Source organism: Rana temporaria, chromosome 8, assembly GCF_905171775.1.
Source record: "Rana temporaria chromosome 8, aRanTem1.1, whole genome shotgun sequence".
Taxonomy (NCBI): Eukaryota; Metazoa; Chordata; class Amphibia; order Anura; family Ranidae; genus Rana; species Rana temporaria.
Window position 1 is genome coordinate 167,114,772 of NC_053496.1, and position 19,899 is coordinate 167,134,670.

The 19,899-nt window shown below is 46.9% G+C and overlaps 3 protein-coding genes across 4 annotated transcripts in view; 1 reads left to right on the forward strand and 2 right to left on the reverse strand.

The window, feature by feature from the left end:
- LOC120909891 (oocyte zinc finger protein XlCOF7.1-like) overlaps positions 1-15,079 on the reverse strand; it is a 33,718-nt gene extending 18,639 nt beyond the window's left edge. The window contains exons 1-7 of one of the 2 annotated variants that reach the window (XM_040321682.1): positions 14,991-15,079; positions 9,879-10,053; positions 5,384-5,539; positions 5,181-5,304; positions 3,655-3,752; positions 3,410-3,521; positions 3,021-3,122 (exon numbers count right to left, since the gene is read on the reverse strand). In XM_040321682.1, the coding sequence (XP_040177616.1) occupies positions 3,021-3,122; positions 3,410-3,521; positions 3,655-3,752; positions 5,181-5,304; positions 5,384-5,539; positions 9,879-9,956 (670 nt within the window). In that variant the 5' untranslated portion in view covers positions 9,957-10,053; positions 14,991-15,079. The other variant, XM_040321683.1, reaches the window with a different exon arrangement.
- The window catches only part of LOC120909931 (oocyte zinc finger protein XlCOF6.1-like), a 487,791-nt gene that overhangs the window by 397,130 nt on the left and 70,762 nt on the right, over positions 1-19,899 (reverse strand). The gene's annotated exons all lie outside the window — the stretch shown is intronic.
- Positions 15,800-19,899, forward strand: part of LOC120909873 (gastrula zinc finger protein XlCGF57.1-like) — a 30,087-nt gene continuing 25,987 nt past the window's right edge. Inside the window, exon 1 of the mRNA XM_040321642.1 lies at positions 15,800-15,889. The gene's annotated coding sequence lies outside the window, so the exon portion shown is untranslated. The remainder of the gene's footprint in view (positions 15,890-19,899) is intronic.

Sequence of the window (19,899 nt, forward strand, 5' to 3'; positions counted from 1 at the left end):
GCCTACCGTATTAAGGTGAGGGTACATCTTAATTGGTGAAGGTGGCACTTTGTTTTTAAGAGTAAAGGAGTAAGCACGGTGGAATTTAATAAAGATATCTATTAAAGTGTTTGTTAACCCATTGTAATAAAATCTTCTTATCCCTTCTGTATCATAATAACGTGTCCCTGTGCCTGTGAGATGTAAAAAAATCCACAAATCTGTACCTGTATAAGCTGTGCTCCGGGCAGGAAGGATCAGCCAGGTTTTTTAGAGTATACATGGAGCCAAATGACACAGCACAAGCACTGTGCTGTATAACATAACATTTAAGGGAACGGCATCAGGTTATTTATTTTTTAGTTAACCACTTAAGCCCCGGACCAATATGCTGCTAAATGCCCAAAGGCGTTTTTACAATTCGGTACTGCGTCGCTTTAACAGACAATTGCGCGCTCGTGCGACGTGGCTCCCAAACAAAATTGACGTCCTTTTTTCCCCACAAATGGAGCTTTCTTTTGGTGGTATTTGATCACCTCTGCGGTTTTTATTTTTTGCACTATAAACAAAAATAGAGCGACAATTTTGAAAAAAATTCAATATTTTTTACTTTTTTCTGTAATAAATATCCCCCAATAACATATAAAAAAAAAAAATTTCCTCAGTTTAGGCCGATACGTATTCTTCTACCTATTTTTGGTATAAAAAAAAATCGCAATAAGCGTTTATCGATTGGTTTGCGCAAAATTTATAGCGTTTACAAAATAGGGGATATTTTTATTGCATTTTTATAAATTTTTTTTTTTTTTACTACTAATGGCGGCCATCAGCGTTTTTTTTTTGTGACTGCGACATTATGGCGGACACTTCGGACAATTTTGACACATTTTTGGGACCATTGTCATTTTCACAGCAAAAAATGCATTTAAAATGCATTGTCTATTGTGAAAATGACAGTTGCAGTTTGGGAGTTAACCACAGGGGGCGCTGAACGTGTTAGGCTTCACCTAGTGTGTGTTTACAACTGTAGGGGGGTGTGGCAGTAGGTCTGACGTCATCGATCGAGTCTCCCTATAAAAGAGATCACTCGATCGATGCAGCCGCCACAGTGAAGCACGGGGAAGCCGTGTTTACATACGGCTCTCCCCGTTCTTCAGCTCCGGGGAGCGATCGGGACGGAGCGGCTATAAACGAATAGCCGCGCCGTCGTCCCTGATCGCTCCCCGAGGGAATCCGCCCGCCGCGGGGGGGTCCCGATCGGCCCCTCGACCCGCGAAAAGGCAAGGACGTATATGTACGTCCTTCTGCCTGTCCGTGCCATTGTGCGGACGTAAATAGTCGTGCGGCGGGCGTTAAGGGGTTAAGAAACGCTTTAAGGAATGTTTTAGTATCACAATCTGTGGATTTGCACAGAGAAATTGAAATTATCTCTTTTTTTGCAGCTTTTCTATATGTGATTGTGGATATCGTTTGGTTGTGTGCGTATATATATATATATACACACACACACACACACACACACACACACACACACACACACACACACATATATATATGTCATATGATATAGACACATGTGCATTTTAATAATAGCGCTGCACTATAAGTATATTATCTTCTGTATGCAGCAGCACTCCCCTACCTCTAATACTTACCTGTGCCCCCTCTCAATTTAGCGATGTCCACAAGAGCCTTGGCTGTCCAGGGACTCACACTCCCGATTGGCTTTGGCTGTTATTCACAGCCAGTGAGCCAATCAGGAGACAGAGGGGGCGGAGTCGAGCCATGGCTCCCTGTGTGGGTTGACACATAAGGCCCCATACACACGATAGAATCCATCCGCTGAAAAATCCCAGCAAATGGGTTTCAGCGGATAGATCCTATGGTGTGTACACTCCAGCGGATCTGTTTCCGCGGATATTTCTCCCCTGGGATGGATTCCAGCAGATCGAATATTTGCTGACATGCTAAACAAATCTATCTGCTGGAGTCCATCCCAACGGATGGATCCGCTGGTCTGTATAGACTCACCGGATCCATCCGTCCGAAGGGATCGCCCGCATGCGTCAAAATGATTCAACGCATACGTGGAATTCCTTATATGACAGCGTTGCGCACGTCGCCGCGTCATAATCGCGGCGACGGCGCGACACGTCATCGCCAGAGGATTTTGGCGCGGATTTCAATGCGATGGTGAGTACACTCCATCGCATTAAAATCCGCTGAAATCCTCGAGAGGATTTATCCGCGGAAACGGTCCGCTGGACTGTATTCGCGGATAAATCCTCTCGTGTGTATGGGGCCATAGAGCCGCGGCAAGAAGCTTGCTGTGGGGGCACCTGGCAGGAGGGATGGGCCAGGAGTGCTGGTGTGGGACCTGAGAAGAGGAGCGTCTAGGCTTCTTTGTGCAAAACTATTGTACAGGAGCAGGCAAGTATGACATGTTTGTTATTTTGGAAAACAGCTAACAAGACTTTCATACTGCTTCACTTGAACAAGCTGAAGTTAGAAGCCGATTGGTTACTATGCAGAGATGCACCGGATTCCGTGTGCACCAGTTTTAGTAAATCTACCTCATACAGTTTTCCCATTACTATCTACTGACAGAGGAGGGGGGGGGCAGAAGAGATTGTTGTAGTGACTGAACAAAGACAATCTGGGACTCTTAGACCCCTTTAAACCGGGAGGCGTTTTTCAGGCGCTCTAGCACTAAAAATAGCACCTGTAAAGTGCCTGAAAAAAGCCTCAACTGCAATCGCAGTGTAAAAGCCTGAGTGCTTTCACACTGGGGCGCTGTGCTGGCAGGGTGTCAAAAAAAAAAGTCCTGCCAGCAGCTTCTCTGCAGCGCTTTAGGAGCGGTGAATACACCGCTCCTAAAGAGCCCCTGCTCATTGAAATCAATGGGCAGTGCCGCCGAACCACCGCCAAAGCGCTGCCATAACTACGGTAAAGCGCCGCTAAAAATAGCGGCGCTTCCCTGCCGATGCCGGACGCCTTCAGTGTGAAAGCACTCTTATTTGGATTTAGTGTTTATCACTCACCTGTGCTGATCTCTGAATACGTTTTCTCCTCTTTAATCATCAAGTCGGTTTCTTCATCCTCAGATCCAATGTATCTCTGAGTGTCTCCGGTGTCTTCAGGTTCTGTGAATAGAGATGAGAGTGAAGCCCCCTGTACTGAAATGTATGAGACTCCAGAGAGTGTGTGTGGGGGGGGGGGGGGGGCTGGTCATGTCTCTCTGCTGATAACACACGTGATGTGAGGAGGAGATCCGGAGTCTAATAGAGGCTGATGGCTCCTGACTCCCCCATTGGGCACATACTGTCTCCCCATTACTGTCTACTGACAGAGGAGGGGGGAGGAGAAGAGATTGTTGTAGCGACTGAACAAGGAGGATCTGGGACTCTTCTCTGGATTTAGTGTTTATTACCTGTGCTGATCTCTGGAGGAGTTTCTTTCTCCATACGTTGCCCATCACCTCTTACACACGTCTCTTCTGCTTCCTCTCTAGCTTCTGTTACAGAAAGAATACAGTTTTCTTCCTATGTAACCGAGAAAATAATAAAAAAATAATAATTAAATGTTGAATTATATCAGTGACCGACATTGGATATAAGCAATGTTGCTTCTGTAATGATCACAAAAAGGTAATATTCAGTTTTGAACTCTATCTACCTGATCCTCCTGAGGGATCTCCTGATCTTCCTGTGTGGAGTCCCGGGAATATAGAGGACGGGGACATCTCTCTGGTGTATTCCTGTTACTGGATCTATCTGTAGGAAACACACACACACACACACACACACACACACACACACACACACTGAGTAAATGCATTGTTTCTATGTCTTTATATCAGAGGATGTGTGTATCTAGGTGGATCCTCAATACTAGGGTTGTCCCGATACTAGTATCGGTATCGGGACCGATTCCGAGTATTTGCGGGAGTACTTGTACAGTACTCCCGCAAATGCCCCCGATGCCAGATCCGATACTCGCCCGCCGCCGCCGCATCCCCGCTTGGTTAATACGGGCGGGGAACATTACAGCTTTCATTTGAATAGCTGTAGCGATTCGCGCCGCGTATAGACACTCCCACTTGCTCGGGTGAACTGTCCAATCCCGAGCAAGGGGGGAGTGTCTATACGCGGCGCGGCGCGAATCACTACAGCTATTCAAATGAAAGCTGTAATGTTCCCCGCCCGTATTAACCAAGAGGTGGCGCGGCGGCGCAGCAGCATGCAGGTAAGGGGGACATGGCTGCATATATGGGGGGGGACATGGCTGGATATGGGGGGGGACATGGATTGGCTGCATATGGGGGGACATGGATTGGCTGCATATGGGGGACATGGATTGGCTGCATATGGGGGGACATGGATTGGCTGCATATGGGGGGTACATGGATTGGCTGCATATGGGGGGTACATGGATTGGCTGCATATGGGGGGGGGGGGGACATGAATTGGCTGCATATGGAGGGGACATGGATTGGCTGCATATGGGGGGGGGGACATGGATTGGCTGCATATGGGGGGGGGGGGACATGGATTGGCTGCATATGGGGGGGGGGGACATGGATTGGCTGCATATGGGGGGGGGGGACATGGATTGGCTGCATATGGGGGGGGGGGGGACATGGATTGGCTGCATATGGGGGGGGGACATGGATTGGCTGCATATGGGGGGGACATGGATTGGCTGCATATGGGGGGGGACATGGATTGGCTGCATATGGGGGGTACATGGCTGGATATGGGGGGGGGACATGGATTGGCTGCATATGGGGGGGACATGGATTGGCTGCATATGGGGGGACATGGATTGGCTGCATATGGGGGGGGGACATGGCTGCATATGGGGGGGGACATGGCTGCATATGGGGGGGACAGGGCTGCATATGGGGGGGACAGGGCTGGATATGGGGGGGACACGGCTGGATATGGGGGGACACGGCTGGATATGGGGGGGACATGGCTGCATCTGTGGGGGGACATGGCTGCATCTGTGGGGGGACATGGCTGCATTTGGGGACACGGCTGCATTTGGGGACACATTTAAAAAAAAGTATCGGTATTCGGTATCGGCGAGTACTTGAAAAAAAAGTATCTGTACTTGTACTCGGTCCTAAAAAAGTGGTATCGGGACAACCCTAGTCAATACTCTTCTCACTTTTACAAGAAACAAAAGTCTCCTCTTACCCGGTGATGTGAGGCGTGGCCGGTTCTCCATCACGACATCTTCACACAAATTCTTGTGTCCTTCTAAATTCTCCCACTCCTCCACAGAAAAACACACAGAACCATCCTGACACCTTACAGGAACCTGACACACACAACAATACAGTCACCACCAAGACCTATCCCTTCAATTATAATGTCCCCCAATTCCAAGCACCACTTACCTCTACAGCCAGCAGCTCAATGATCTCCCTTGTGAATTCTCGAATCTTCTTGTTGTCCTTATTTATAGAGTGAGATGGGGGCTCTATAACTGAAATTCGAGTCTTCATCAAACTGGACGTGACCAAGCCATCAGAAAGTTTGAAAGCTATATAATTCTATATTTAAAGCAAAAAATACTTGGATTATGACACCTCCCAAATTAAAGTAAACATTAATAATACATTCTTACTACAGTGGGGCAGATTCAGGTACCTTTGCGCAGTTTTTACGGAGGCGCAGGGCAACGTTTTTGCCCTGCGCCCCCGCAAATTTTCTGCGCTACCCGCGATTCACGGAGCAGTAGCTCCGTAAATTGCGTGGGCGCTCCGGCAAAATGCCCGGCGTAAGCGCGCGCAATTTAAATGATCCGTAGGGGGGCGGGAATCATTTAAATTAGGCGCGTTCCCGCGCCGATCGTAGAGCGCATGCTCCGTCGGGAAACTTTCCCGACGTGCATTGCGGAAAATGACGTCACAAGGACGTCATTTGCTTCAAAGTGAACGTGAATGGCGTCCAGCGGCATTCACGATTCACTTACGCAAACTACGTAAAGTTCAAATTTCGCGACGCGGGAACGACGGGTATACGTAACATTGGCTGCCCCTGCTAATAGCAGGGGCAGCCTTACGCGAAAACCGCCGTACGCAAACGACGTAAACTGCGTATGCAGGGCTCGCGTAACGTTGTGAATCGGCGTTAGTATGCAATTTGCATACTATGCGCTGAGCACAACGGGAACGCCACCTAGCGGCCATCGCAAGAATGCAGCCTAAGATATGCGGGCATAAGAGCCTTATGCCACGCATATCTTAGGCTGCAGTCGGCGTAACGAGGTTCCTAAATCAGGAGCATTCGTTATGCCGGCGCAAGTAAGCAATTGCGCTGCGTAACTATGGTTACGCAGGCGCAACTGCTCTCTGAATCCAGGCCAGTGTCTTTCCCAACTGTGTGGCGAGTATTTTCAGCCTTGGTAGATGACTTAAGGATCTACAGGGATCTAATAAGCAGGAATGACCAGTACACTGGCTATAAGGATAATGTAGGTACATATCTGGAAAATGTGGGCCAGTAAAGGTTGGGGGGGGCATGGCGACCGCCTGATAAGATGGCCGCATAACTTCTCAGCTCCTGTCTGTTCCTGGGCTCTACTACATCTATGCTGATCTCTAGGCTTCTTTTAACCCTTTCTGGTGCCTCCCTGGATGGCTGAACACCCGCTCTACCTTCAGAGATGGGGCAGCACCAACAGGACACGATGAATATTCAAAAACTCTACAGCTTCGTCCCATCCACGAGAGCTGGTCCTGGACAAAATGGCGGCTGAGTCATGACCATAGTTGGCAATTTTGGACATCTATCCGCGGCCCTGGCGCTACAACGGCAACACACAGACACAACTCAGACATGACTATGGTTTCACAAATAGGATCAGTAGTCAGCGGATCTCACTACCTTCTCCGCCTGCTGCGTAGACTCATCCCCTTTATCCCAGAAGAGGACACAGCAGTAGTAGTTGGAACAATTATCAATTCCCGACTACACAAACTACCTCTACCTCGGACTCCCCAAATACCAAATTTTGCTTCTACAAGTCATCCAGAACACAGCAGCCAGACTGGTAACGGGAAAAAAAACCTTGGGAATCAATAACCCAGTCCCTGAGGACCCTCCATTGGCTAGCCGTCAAGAATCGGATTACATTCAAGACCCTCCTGCCTCACTCACAAATGCACACAAGGAAAACGCACCTCAATACCTATGCAAGAGACAATAAAACACTACACCCCTAGTCACGCCCTCCGGTCAACTAACCAAAACCTCCTCCACATCCCCAAGACCCGCTGCAAATCTAAAGGAGAACGAAAATTTGCACTCCAAGGACCATGGCTATGGAACGCTCTACCCACGGACATCCCCATGGAAGCAAACCACCGGGCCTTCAGAAAAAAAACTTAAGACCCACCTCTTCTGAAGACACAGGACGGCACTGGATGCAAAAGCGCCTTGAGGCGATTTAGTTTGCATTAGTAGCGCTACACAAGTTACTCACTCAATGGGCTCTGCAGGAGACTTCCTGCAATCTGGTAGCTCCACACCATCTACCCAGAGCCCAGCCAAATCAAAGCCCAGACGGGATTCAGCTTCAGACTCTGAGGATGACCCACTGATAGAGGTGAGCAAGATACAATCCACGCATCTAATGTTGCACCCGTTTGCATCCTTTCCCACATCAGGACAGCGTGTTTCTGACACCACTTTAAAAGAAATGCTAGAATCCCTCCGCACATCTATTCAATTGGATAAACTATCCTCTCTGAATCAATGCTAACTTGACGTTCTCGAGTTAGAAGGGAGAGTGAGCAAGGTGGAAGACAAAATGTATGAAGTCACCTCCTCATTCAACGCCCTTGTTGACTCACACACGTCACATCAAGATAACCTGAATTTCCTGAAGGCCAAAGTGGCTGACCTTGAGGATAGGCCACACCGTAATAAACTTAAAAATCAGCGGTATACCTGAAACAGTACAGACTCACCAACTACCTCACTTTGTGCAGGACCTAATTAAGGCAGTGGTACCCAGTCTAATGCCAGAGGATCTTACCATCGACAGGATACACTGCATTCCAAAACCATCCTTTCTCCCTAGAGGAAGTACCTTGTGATGTCCTAATGCGGATCCATTTTTTCCAAGCAAAAGAAAAAAAATTTAGAAGTGTTCCGCCATAATAATCAGATTCCAGCACAAGCCGTCAATATCCAGGTCCTACCAGATTTTTCCCAATACACTCTGCAACTCCAACACAACTTAAATTCTATCACTAAAGCTCTGAAAAACAAGCCAAGTGTGACATACCAAGGAAAAAAAAAAAAATCACACCTAATTACTTCATTAGATGAGGGTCTTAAGCTTCTCAAACAATGGGGAAGTACAATCTACTTCCACCAATCCCTCACATCAAGGGCCTAAGCACATTCAATCTGACTGGCAAGTAGTGTCCAGACAATCTTCGAATAGGGCTTTGCGTAGAATGACGTTCACGTCGTAAGCATTGGCTTGTTGCGGGTTAATTTCGAGCATGCTCACTGGGATACCCCCACAGACGGCGCATGCGCCGTTAAGAAAAACCGTAATTTACGTGAGGTCAAGTAAAATTAACATAAAACACGCCCACATCTTTAACATTTGAATTCCACGCCCATACGCCGGCAGATTTACGCTACGCCGCCGTAACTTTAGAGGCAAGTGCTTTGTGAATACAGCACTTGCCTCTCAAAGTTGCGGCAGCGTAGCGTTAATACGATACGCTACGCCTGCCGAAAATTACGATCCGCTACGTGGATCTGCCCCACTGTATTTAACCACTTGCCTACTGTGCACATACACCCCCTTCCTGCCCAGATTAAATTTTAGCTTCCGCCACTGCGTCGCTTTAACTGACAATTGCGCGGTCGTGCGACGTGGCTCCCAAACAAAATTGACGTCCTTTTTTTCCCACAAATAGAGCTTTCTTTTGGTGGTATTTGATCGCCTGTGCGTTTTTTATTTTTGGGGCTATAAACAAAAAAAGAGCGTAAATATTTTTCTTTTTGCTAAAATAAATATCCCATTTTTTTTTTTTTTTTATCTCAGTTTAGGCCGATACGTATTCTTCTACATATTTTTGGTAAAAAAAAAAAAATCGCAATAACCGTATAGTGACTGGTTTGCGCAAAAGTTATATTGCCTACAAAATAGGGGACATAATTACTATTTTTTTTTATTATTATATTTTTTTACTAGGAATGGCGGCGATCTGCGATTTTTTTCGGGACTTCGACATTAACGCGGACACATCGGACACCTTTGACACATTTTTGGGACCATTCACATTTATACAGTGAACAGTGCTATAAATATGCATTGATTACTGTATAAATGTGACTGGCAGGGGTTAACCACTAGGGGGCGGGGAAGGGGTTAAATGTGTAGCCTAGTGAGTGTTCTAACTGTAGGGGGACGGGGGTGACTGGGGGAGGTGACCGATCTGTGTCCCTATGTACAAGGGACACAGCATCGGTCTCCTCTCCCTGACAGGATGTGGATCTCTGTGTTTACACACAGAGATCCACGGTCCTGCTCAGTTACTGGGCAATCGCGGGTGCCCGTTGGCCATCGCGGCCGCCGGGCACGCGCATTGTGTTGCCAGTAACACCCCCTAGTGGCTTTAAATGACAGGAAGTCATATGACATCCTGTCAAAACAATAGGGTATTCCGCCCGCCGTCATTTGACGCCGTGCGGTTGCCAAGTGGTTAAGCACATAAGCTCTGTTTTTTGCTGAAAATAACTTTAAATATTTTTTTTTTTTGAGAATCGGGATCTTCCTTATATGTAAAAGAATCGAGATTCTCATTTTTTCCCAGAATCGTGCAGCTCTAAATTTGTCATGTGACCTCCCAGAATCCTCCTCACCTCTCCGGTCAGCAGGTAGATGATTTCCAGAGTGAGGTTTAGTATTCTTTCAGTTGTGTAACTCCGCTCTGTCTCCATGCTTAGTAAGGTAATCCGTTCAGCGGGGACCGTACAGAATAACGTTCTTACCTCCAAAAAAAAGCAGCGCTACATACAACATGAAAAAATAAAATATCTGGAAAAGAAGAAAGAGAAAAACAAAAATAAAAAAATTAAAAGAGACGTGGAGGAGAAAGGTAGGGGAAGGAATTGTAGAAAAAAAAAATAGGGCCGGATTCAGATACGAGATACGACGGCGTATCTCCGGATACGCCGTCGTATCTCTGAGTACGGGCCGTCGTATCTATGCGACTGATTCAGAGAATCAGTTACGCATAGATTTCCCTAAGATCCGACCGGCGTAAGTGTCTTACACCATCGTATCTTAGTTGCACATTTACGCTGGCCGCTAGGTGGCGCTTCCGTAGATTTCCGCAAGGAATATTAGGTAGATACGCCGATTCACAAACGTACGTCCACCCGGCGCATTTTTTTACGTCGTTTACGCAAGGCTTTTTCCGCCGTAAAGTTACCCCTGCTATATGAGGCGTATCCAATGTTAAGTATGGACGTCGGGCCACCGTCAAATTTTTTACGTTTTACGTCGTTTGCGTAAGTCGTTCGCAAATAGGGCTGTGCATAAGTTACGTTCACGTCTGAAGCATTGACGATTTGCGGCGTAATTTGGAGCATGCGCACTGGGATTCTTTCACGGACGGCGCATGCGACATTCGTAAAAAACGTCAAATACGTACGTGGGGTGACGATTAGTTAGCATAGAACACGCCCTCAACCAGCCTCTTTTGAATTAGGCAGGCTTACGCCGCCCGATTTACGCTACGCCGCCGTAACTAAAGGCGTAACTTCTTTGTGAATACAGTACTCGCCTTTCTAAGTTACGGCGGCGTAGGGTTTCTGAGATACGCTACGCCCGCCTAAAGATAGGCGCGTGTACGTGGATCTGGCCCATAGTGTGCATTTTGAAAAAAAAAAGGAAGAATGTTTCGAAACTTACAAATAAATATTTCTCCACAGTAAGTTTGGACTCTATTAGCTGGCTTCACAAAGAGTTACGCCGGCGTATCAGTAGATACGCCGTCGTAACTCTGAATCTAAGCCGTCGTATGTTTAAGTGTATTCTCAAACTGAGATACACTTAAACCTAGCTAAGATACGACGGCCTGCGCCGTCGTATCTTAGGGTGCAATTTTTCCGCTGGCCGCTAGGTGGCGCTTCCGTTGAGTTCGGCGTAGAATATGTAAATGACTAGATACGCCGATTCACAAACGTACGTGAGCCCGTCGCAGTAAAGATACGCCATTTCCGGAAGAGATACGCCGCGTAAAGATAAAGCTGCCCCCTAGGTGGCCTAGCCAATGTTAAGTATGGCCGTCGTTCCCGCGTCTAAATTAGAAAATTTTACGTCGTTTGCGTAAGTCGTCCGTGAATGGGGCTGGACGTAATTTACGTTCACGTCGAAAACCAATACGTCCTTGCGGCGTACTTTGGAGCAATGCCCACTGGGATATGTACACGGACGGCGCATGCGCCGTTCGTAAAAAACGTCAATCACGTCAGGTCACCAATCATTTACATAAAACACGCCCCCCATCCTCATTTGATTTAGGCGCGCTTACGCCGGCCCCATTTACGCTACGCCGCCGTAACTTAGGAGGCAAGTGCTTTGTGAATACAGTACTTGCCTCTCTGACTTAAGGCGGCGTAGCGTAAATACGATACGCTACTACGCCGTAAAAATGCGCGCATCTACCTGAATCTGGCTATATAAGCGTTAATATACTTTTAGGCCTGAAACGTGAATGGGGGAATCTTCCACATTGCAGTTTCCGGAGCTAAGGTGCACTTCCCTAATTCAGACCAACTGCTTTTCCTGCCTAACCTAATTCCACAATTGCTAGAATTTGAATGTACTTCTGATGATCGGTGACCTCAACTTCACCTTTCACCCCCTTCTGGACATAACCAACGATTCTTCCAACGGTATTTCTTCTACCTGGAAAAAGTGGAACGCACTACATCCAATAAATCCCCATCTAGCAGGTGAAAGACTTGATGTACTACTTACTTACTGACACAGAGAGATTTCAGATTAGACTGTTATATTCCAACACAAGGACCTTTCTCTGGTCTGATCTATTGACACGACATCTCATATCATGCCCACTACTGATCTGATACTAGGTCTAAATACTGCTGGTCCAAAACCTGCCTCATGGCGTTTTAATGAATGGATGTTTTAAGATCAGTTAGTAAAGTCTGACATTGAAAGGTCAATAAAAAACAACTTTGCATTAAATGAACCGTTCCAAACAAATCCCCTACATGTATGGGAAGCACATAAGTGTTTAATCTGGGGAATCCCTTTTCAATACGGAGGGCAAGTAAAGAGGGACAGGGAAAATGTAAAGGCGACAAACCGGAAAATGGGAAGGGAGAGAGAGAGAGAGAAATGAAAAGAGCAAAAGGGGAGGGAGGAGGAGACAAAGTGAGGGAAGGAGAAAGGAAGAGAGAAAAAAGAGGGAGGAAATGAGACAGTGGAGAAGGAAAGGGAGAATGAGAAGGAAAGGGAGAATGAGAAGGAAAGGGAGAATGAGAAGGAAAGGGAGAATGAGAAGGAAAGGGAGAATGAGAAGGAAAGGGAGAATGAGAAGGAAAGGGAGAATGAGAAGGAAAGGGAGAATGAGAAGGAAAGGGAGAATGAGAAGGAAAGGGAGAATGAGAAGGAAAGGGAGAATGAGAAGGAAAGGGAGAATGAGAAGGAAAGGGAGAATGAGAAGGAAAGGGAGAATGAGAAGGAAAGGGAGAATGAGAAGGAAAGGGAGATTGGAGGGATGGAGGCAGAAAAGAAGTAGGATGAAGGGAGGAAAGAAACAAAAGAGGAAGGAAATTAGGCAAAAAAAAGGAAGAAAAGAAGAATGGGAAGACGATAGGGAGAGAGGAGGGGAAAAAAAAAAAGGAGGAAGGAAGGGTGGGAGTAAAGAAAGAATGGAGAGAGAAAAGGGAGAGGAAGGAAAAAGAGGGCAGGAAAAAAAATAAAGGGAGAAAGGAAGAAACTAAAAAAAAAAGATGTGAGGAAGGAAAATGAAGGGGGGTGAAGGAGGGGGGGGGGCTTTAGGAAAGAAGGGAAATTAAGGATCAGTGGGAGAAGAAAGAAAGAGGGAGGAAGAAAATGAAAATAAAGAAAAGGAAGGGTGAGAGAGGAAAAAAAAAAAAAAAAAAAGGAAAGAAGGAAAAGGAAAGAATGGAGAGAGAAAGTAAGAAGGGAAAGGGAGGGACAGAGGAAGGAAAGGAGAAAAGAAAGAGAGAGAGAGAGAGAGAGAGAGAGAGAGAAAAGAAAGAGAGAGAGAGAGAAAAGAAAGAGAGAGAGAGAGAAAAGAAAGAGAGAGAGAGAAAAGAAAGAAAGAAAGAAAGAAAGAAAGAGAGAGAGAGAGAGAGAGAGAGAGAGAGAAAAGAAAGAAAGAAAGAGAGAAAAGAAAGAGAGAGAGAGAGAAAAGAAAGAAAGAAAGAAAGAAAGAGAGAGAGAGAGAGAGAGAGAGAGAGAGAGAGAAAAGAAAGAAAGAAAGAAAGAAAGAAAGAGAGAGAGAGAGAGAGAAAAGAAAGAAAGAAAGAAAGAGAGAGAGAGAGAGAGAAAAGAAAGAAAGAAAGAAAGAAAGAAAGAGAGAGAGAGAGAAAAGAAAGAAAGAAAGAAAGAAAGAAAGAAAGAAAGAAAGAAAGAAAGAAAAGAAAAGAAAAGAGGAGAGGAGAGGAGAGAGAAAAGAAAGAGAGAGAGAAAAGAACGAACGAACGAACGAGAGAAAAAAGAGAGAGAGAGAGAGAGAAAAAAGAGAGAGAGAGAAAAAAGAGAGAGAGAGAGAGAGAGAGAGAGAAACAAAAAATGAGAGAGAGAGAGAGAGAAAAAAAGAGAGAAGAGAAGAAAACAAAGAAGGAGAGAAAAAAAAAAAGAGAGAGAGAGAAAGAGAGAGAAAGAAAGAGAGAAAGAAAGAAAAGAAAGAAAGAGAGAAAGAAAGAAAAGAAAGAGAGAAAGAAAGAAAAGAAAGAGAGAAAGAAAGAAAAGAAAGAGAGAAAGAAAGAAAAGAAAGAGAGAAAGAAAGAAAGAAAAGAAAGAGAGAAAGAAAAGAAAGAGAGAAAGAAAAGAAAAGAAAAAGAAAAGAAAGAGAGAGAAAAGAAAGAAAGAAAAGAAAGAGAGGGAGAAAGAAAGAAAAGGAGAAAGAAAGAAAAGAAAGAGAGGGAGAAAGAAAGAAAGAAAGAAAGAAAGAAAGAGAGAGAGAGAAAAGAATGAAAGAAAAAAGGGGGGGAGGGAGGGCAGAAAAGAAGGAAGAAGGCAAACTGGAAGGATGAAAGGGAATGAAGAGAAAGGAAGAAAAGAAGGAAAAGGAAGGGAGGGAGAAAGGGGGAGGGGCAAAGGAAGGGAGGGTGAGATAGTTAGAGGAATGGGGGGGGGGGGGGGGTTGAAGGATTGAAATAACAAGGCAAAAGAGTGAAAGAAGAATAAAGGTAGGTTGGGGGAGCAGTGAAAGAAGGAAAGATAGGAGGGGGAGGGGAGAAGAAGAAGGGAATGAGAAAGGAAGGAAGGAAGGAAATAATGGAGAGAATGGGGAGGGGGGATGGAAGGAAAAAACTAAAATGATAGGAGGGTGAGAGAAAGAATTGAATGAACAAGGAAGGGAGAAGGTATGAAAGAAGAATAAAGATAAGTGGGGGGGGGGGACTGAAAGGAAAAAGAGAGGGCAAACAGGAAGGAAGAGAGAAAAGGGGGGAGAGAGAAGAGAAGACAGGTGAGAAGAGGAGGAGGAGGGAGGATAGATGAAAGGTGAGTGCTGTGAATGGACCTCATACATGTCATAGGGGGAGGGGGGGTCAGACATCTGGCATTGGGAAACCATCCAGACATCAACATGAAGCCAGTCAAGGCGCCATACTGATTCCTGACCCCACAACACGACTCTCCATCTCCTCATAAGAACACCTGATTACCTCTTCCTTCAGGTTGAAGACCAATCCCAGCCCAGGAAGTCTCCTGACCTGAGATAATCACCTCCCCCTCCCCCTCACCTTTCTTCCCAGGTTCACCACAGAACGTCACCGCGCATCTACCGAGGACGCTTCCTCCTCTTTACACGTCACACGTTCGCCCTCTAGTGGTAGTTTTGCCTCTACACAGTCACTGTCAGCTGGAAGAGTATCCAATCACGCTGCAGGGTGTCACTATGGCAACAGCCGCCGTGGAACGCACACAGCGGAAGTGCCTTAGGAATTGGGCGGAAGTGGGGGAGTGTTTTCTGTATAGGAGGTAGAGAGAAGAAGATAGGTGTTGTATGTATATTCAGAATGATCAGTCAGAATTGTTTAAAGAGGTTGTAAACCTCCATGGGGAAGTTGTACCTATAGGTAATCTTATAATAAGGCTTACCTAAATAGATATAGATAGATATCTATATCTATATATTTTTTTCTATATCTATATATATAATGTTTAGGGGTTTAAAGTAATTTTCTAGCAAAAAAAATAATAGATTTTTACATGTAGGAGCAAAGTGTCATGAATGGCCTGGATGGCAAGGGGTTAACTCAAGACAGGAAACTCTCCAATCACTTCCCCTCTGTGGTTTAGTCCTTCTGCTGTGTGCGTTCCACGGGTGTACAGCTGCTTCCTGGTTGCTATAGTGACGAGCAGAGGCGGGGAAAATATAGCTAAAGTAGACGTTGGTTTGATACTTGCAGATAAATAGTCAGATTGTAACCTAATATGTATCGGGTTATAGTTTCCGTTTAAGAGTAATTATAAAAGGCAAAAAAATATGCACACGTGTGGTTTGAGATAATTGTCCCCAGTGCAGGAAGGGCGGCGGCCATTTTGTTGTAGCCCAGAGGAGGAGAAAGGAAGGCTATCCAGCAGTGGAATCCCTCTGAAGGGGTGTGAGACTGAAGAGTGTGTGCCCAGTGAGGAGGAGGTAATAATGTCTTCTTATTATAAGAGAAGGGGGTCCCAGCACTCTGTGTGTGGACTGGAAAGGGGGGATCATGTCACCTCCACACATCATCATCTTCCTCTGAGGTGTAGAACATTAGAAGAGGAGCTCCGCTGGGGCTGGGCATGTTGGTGCCAGGGGGTGTACTCTTCAGAAAGTCATGACCTGCATCTTAAAGAAACACGCCTATCAATCAGGACACAAAAGGGAAACTCAGTAGTAGAAAATGTGATGTTTAGAGCACGCGGGTAAAGCTCAGAGATTGTCTATGCAGCTCGAAAAAGGACACATTCACACTTTGGAATTGTCACAACGATTCTGCCTACGATCCCAAATTGAGGCAAAGCATGCACACGTTTGTGTGTCTCTAATCTTAATGACACTCCAAAACGTGTTGCAATCTTTTCCCACATTGTTACACGCCAAAATGCGCGTTTAACCAGTTCCTGCCCGCGCTACAGCTAAAAGATGACTACAGCGTGGGCTTACAATGCCGGGAGGGCATCGCCTTGCACGTACCCCCTGCGGCACACGAGCCGGCCTGCTCTGTGATTACCGACTCATCACGTTACCCGGCCTGGAGCTGCCGTCTGCTCCCAATACAACTACTGTGGATGGACAGCAATCGATTAAACGCATTTGTGAGACCCCCAGAGTGAGTTGTTTGTTGCTGATCTATGGCTAATATTCAGGTTTTCTTTATGGTTCATAGATGTTCTTACAAAAAATAGTGGTTGTATGGGTAAATCTGAACATCAGAATCACTTTTTTCACTCCAATCAGCTGAGGGCCGGGTCATTCCGGGCCCCCAGCACACATAAACAAAGGGCTGGGATGCTGGTGATGTCCGCACCTTTTTATGGTCACCTGCCTATATTTAGTCATTGATAGGGGTTGAGGCACATTCGGATCCTAGTCTGAACCCACCTGAGCGATCCCGCAAGGAAGCTTTCACTCTATTTATCCAATCATAAGACATTTCCCCCCCCCCACATCCGCATGTATACACGCCTCTCGTTTATTGAGGAATTGGGGTGTACAGGAGGGATGGCATAAGTAGACAGTCTATGGAGTAGAAATGGGTACAGCATGGACAACACAGTTCATGGGTAGCTATATGGCCCAGAAAGGGGAGGTGATCCTCAGGGCAGTAATAGACACAGCGAGGGGGGATGATCCTCGGGGCAGTAATAGACACAGCAAGTGATGATGATCCTCGGGGCAGTAATAGGCACAGCAAGGGAAAATGATCCTCGGGGCAGTAATAGGCACAGCAAGGGGAGATAATCCTCATAGTAGTGATAGGCACAGCAAGGAAGGTGATCCTCAGGGCAGTAATAGGCACAGCAAGGGAAGGTGATCCTCGGGGCAGTAATAGGCACAGCAAGGGGAGGTGATCCTCGGAGGAGTAATAGGCACAGCAAGAGATGATGATTCATGGGGCAGTAATGGGCACAGCAAGGGGAGATAATCCTCATAGTAGTGATAGGCACAGCAAGAAAGGTGATCCTCAGGGCAGTAATAGGCACAGCAAGGGGAGATAATCCTCATAGTAGTGATAGGCACAGCAAGGAAGGTGATCCTCAGGGCAGTAATAGGCACAGCAAGGGAAGGTGATCCTCAGGGCAGTAATAGGCACAGCAAGGGAAGGTGATACTTGGGGCAGTAATAGGCACAGCAAGTGATGATGATCCTCGGGGCAGTAATAGGCACAGCAAAGGGAGGTGATCCTCAGGGCAGTAATAGGCACAGCAAGGGGAAATGATCCTCGGGGCAGTAATGGGCACAGCAAGGGGAGGTGATACTTGGGGCAGTAATAGGCACAGCAAGGGGAAATGATCCTCAGGGCAGTAATAGGCACAGCAAGAGATGATGATTCATGTGGCAGTAATAGGCACAGCAAGGGGAGGTGATCCTCAGGGCAGTAATGGGCACAGCAAGGGGAGATAATCCTCAGAGCAGTAATAGGCACAGCAAGGGGAGATAATCCTCAGAGTAGTAATAGGCACAGCAAGGGGAGGTGATCCTCGGGGCAGTAATAGGCACAGCAAGGGTAGGTGATCCTCGGGGCTGTAATAGGCACATCAAGGGGAGGTGATCCTCTGGGCAGTAATGGGCACAGCAAGAGATGGTGATTCATGGGGCAGTAATAGGCACAGCAAGGGGAGGTGATCCTCGGGGCAGTAATAGGCACAGCAAAGGAAGGTGATCCTCAGGGGAGTAATAGGCACAGCAATAGATGATTATTAATGGGGCAGTTATAGGCACAGCAAGGGGATATGATCCTCGGGGCAGTAATAGGCACAGCAAGGGGAGATAATCCTCAGAGCAGTAATAGGCACAGCAAAGGAAGGTGATCCTCGGGGGAGTAATAGGCACAGCAAGAGATGATGATTCATGGGGCAGTAATAGGCACAGCAAGGGGAGGTGATCCCCTAGGCAGTAATAGGCATAGCAAGAGATGTTGATTCATGGGGCAGTAATAGGCACAGCAAGGGAAGGTGATCCTCAGGGCAGTAATAGTCACAGCAAGGGGATGTGATCCTCGGGGCAGTAATGGGCACAGCAAGGGGAGATAATCCTCAGAGCAGTAATAGGCACAGCAAAGGAAGGTGATCCTCGGGGGGAGTAATAGGCACAGCAAGAGATGATGATTCATGGGGCAGTTATAGGCACAGCAAGGGGATGTGATCCTCGGGGCAGTAATAGGCATAGCAAGAGATGATGATTCATGGGGCAGTAATAGGCACAGCAAGGGGATGTGATCCTCAGGGCAGTAATAGGCACAGCAAGGGGAGATAATCCTCATAGTAGTGATAGGCACAGCAAGGAAGGTGATCCTCAGGGCAGTAATAGGCACAGCAAGGGTTTATGATCCTCGGAGGAGTAATAGGTACAGCAAGGGGAGGTGATCCTCCTGGCAGTAATAGGCACAGCAAGGGGAGGTGATCCTTGGAGCAGTAATCGGCACAGAAAGGGATGATGATCTTCGGGCAGTAATAGGCACAGCAAGGGGATGTGATCCTCAGGGCAGTAATAGGCACAGCAAGGGGAGGTGATCCTTGGGGCACTAATAGGCACTGCAAGGGATTCCCCAGGTAGATTTATCTGAGCTAGAGCGTGATCCTGTTGTCCAGGAAAGCTAATGCTTAGCATCAGCTTTCCCAGGCAACAGGCTCCATCCTCTTCCCACATAGCCACATCAGGTGCATGACTGGGGGCAAGCTCTTTGTCTCTAGGGGGCACAGGGTGGGATTACAAGCACACCATGCCTGCTAGATCCTGGCACCTGGCTGAAGGATGTCTGCGGCCAGTATGAGCATTTTTTTCTAGTAGCTCTTGGAGAGGTTAAAACGGAGCTAAACCCCAACATTTCACAAAACAGTTACTAACTCAAGGCATGCCTCTGGTGATAACTGTCACAGTTGCCAGCGTGCTTATGTCAGCTCTCAACTAAACTTTCAAGCGCTCAAATGACTGGTGTCATAACTGACCACATGTGCAGCACAATGACAACTGCAAACAGAGGCTAAGCTGGCATTTTCTTCAGCTGGAAAGGATAGGAGGGTTTAGTTCCCCTTTAAGTCCAGCCTTGCAGGTGATGGGGGGGGGGGGGGTCCATGAATCCAGAGCTGAAGATTTGCCAACACCAGCCAATCCACTTGCTATGCTGTGATCACCTGCAGGCCTCTGCTGGATCCTAAGAGGACCATGGCTCTGGACAGCCGGTAAGAAGTGTCCAGGTCTTGCAGGTGGTGACGTGGAAACCCAAAGAAGGACCCTACCTCTTGTTCACGGAAGGAGAGAGAAGACTCAAGACTTGGGACTAGAGGTCGACCGATATGGGTTTTTCTCTGGCCGATGCCGATGCCGATATTTGGAAATCGGGGCGGCCGATGGCCGATATGTGTTGCCGATTTTTGCGGACGATATCTAAAAAAACCTAGGGTGGAGAGGTGGGGAGGTGATAATTGTTTAGGGTGGAGAGGTGG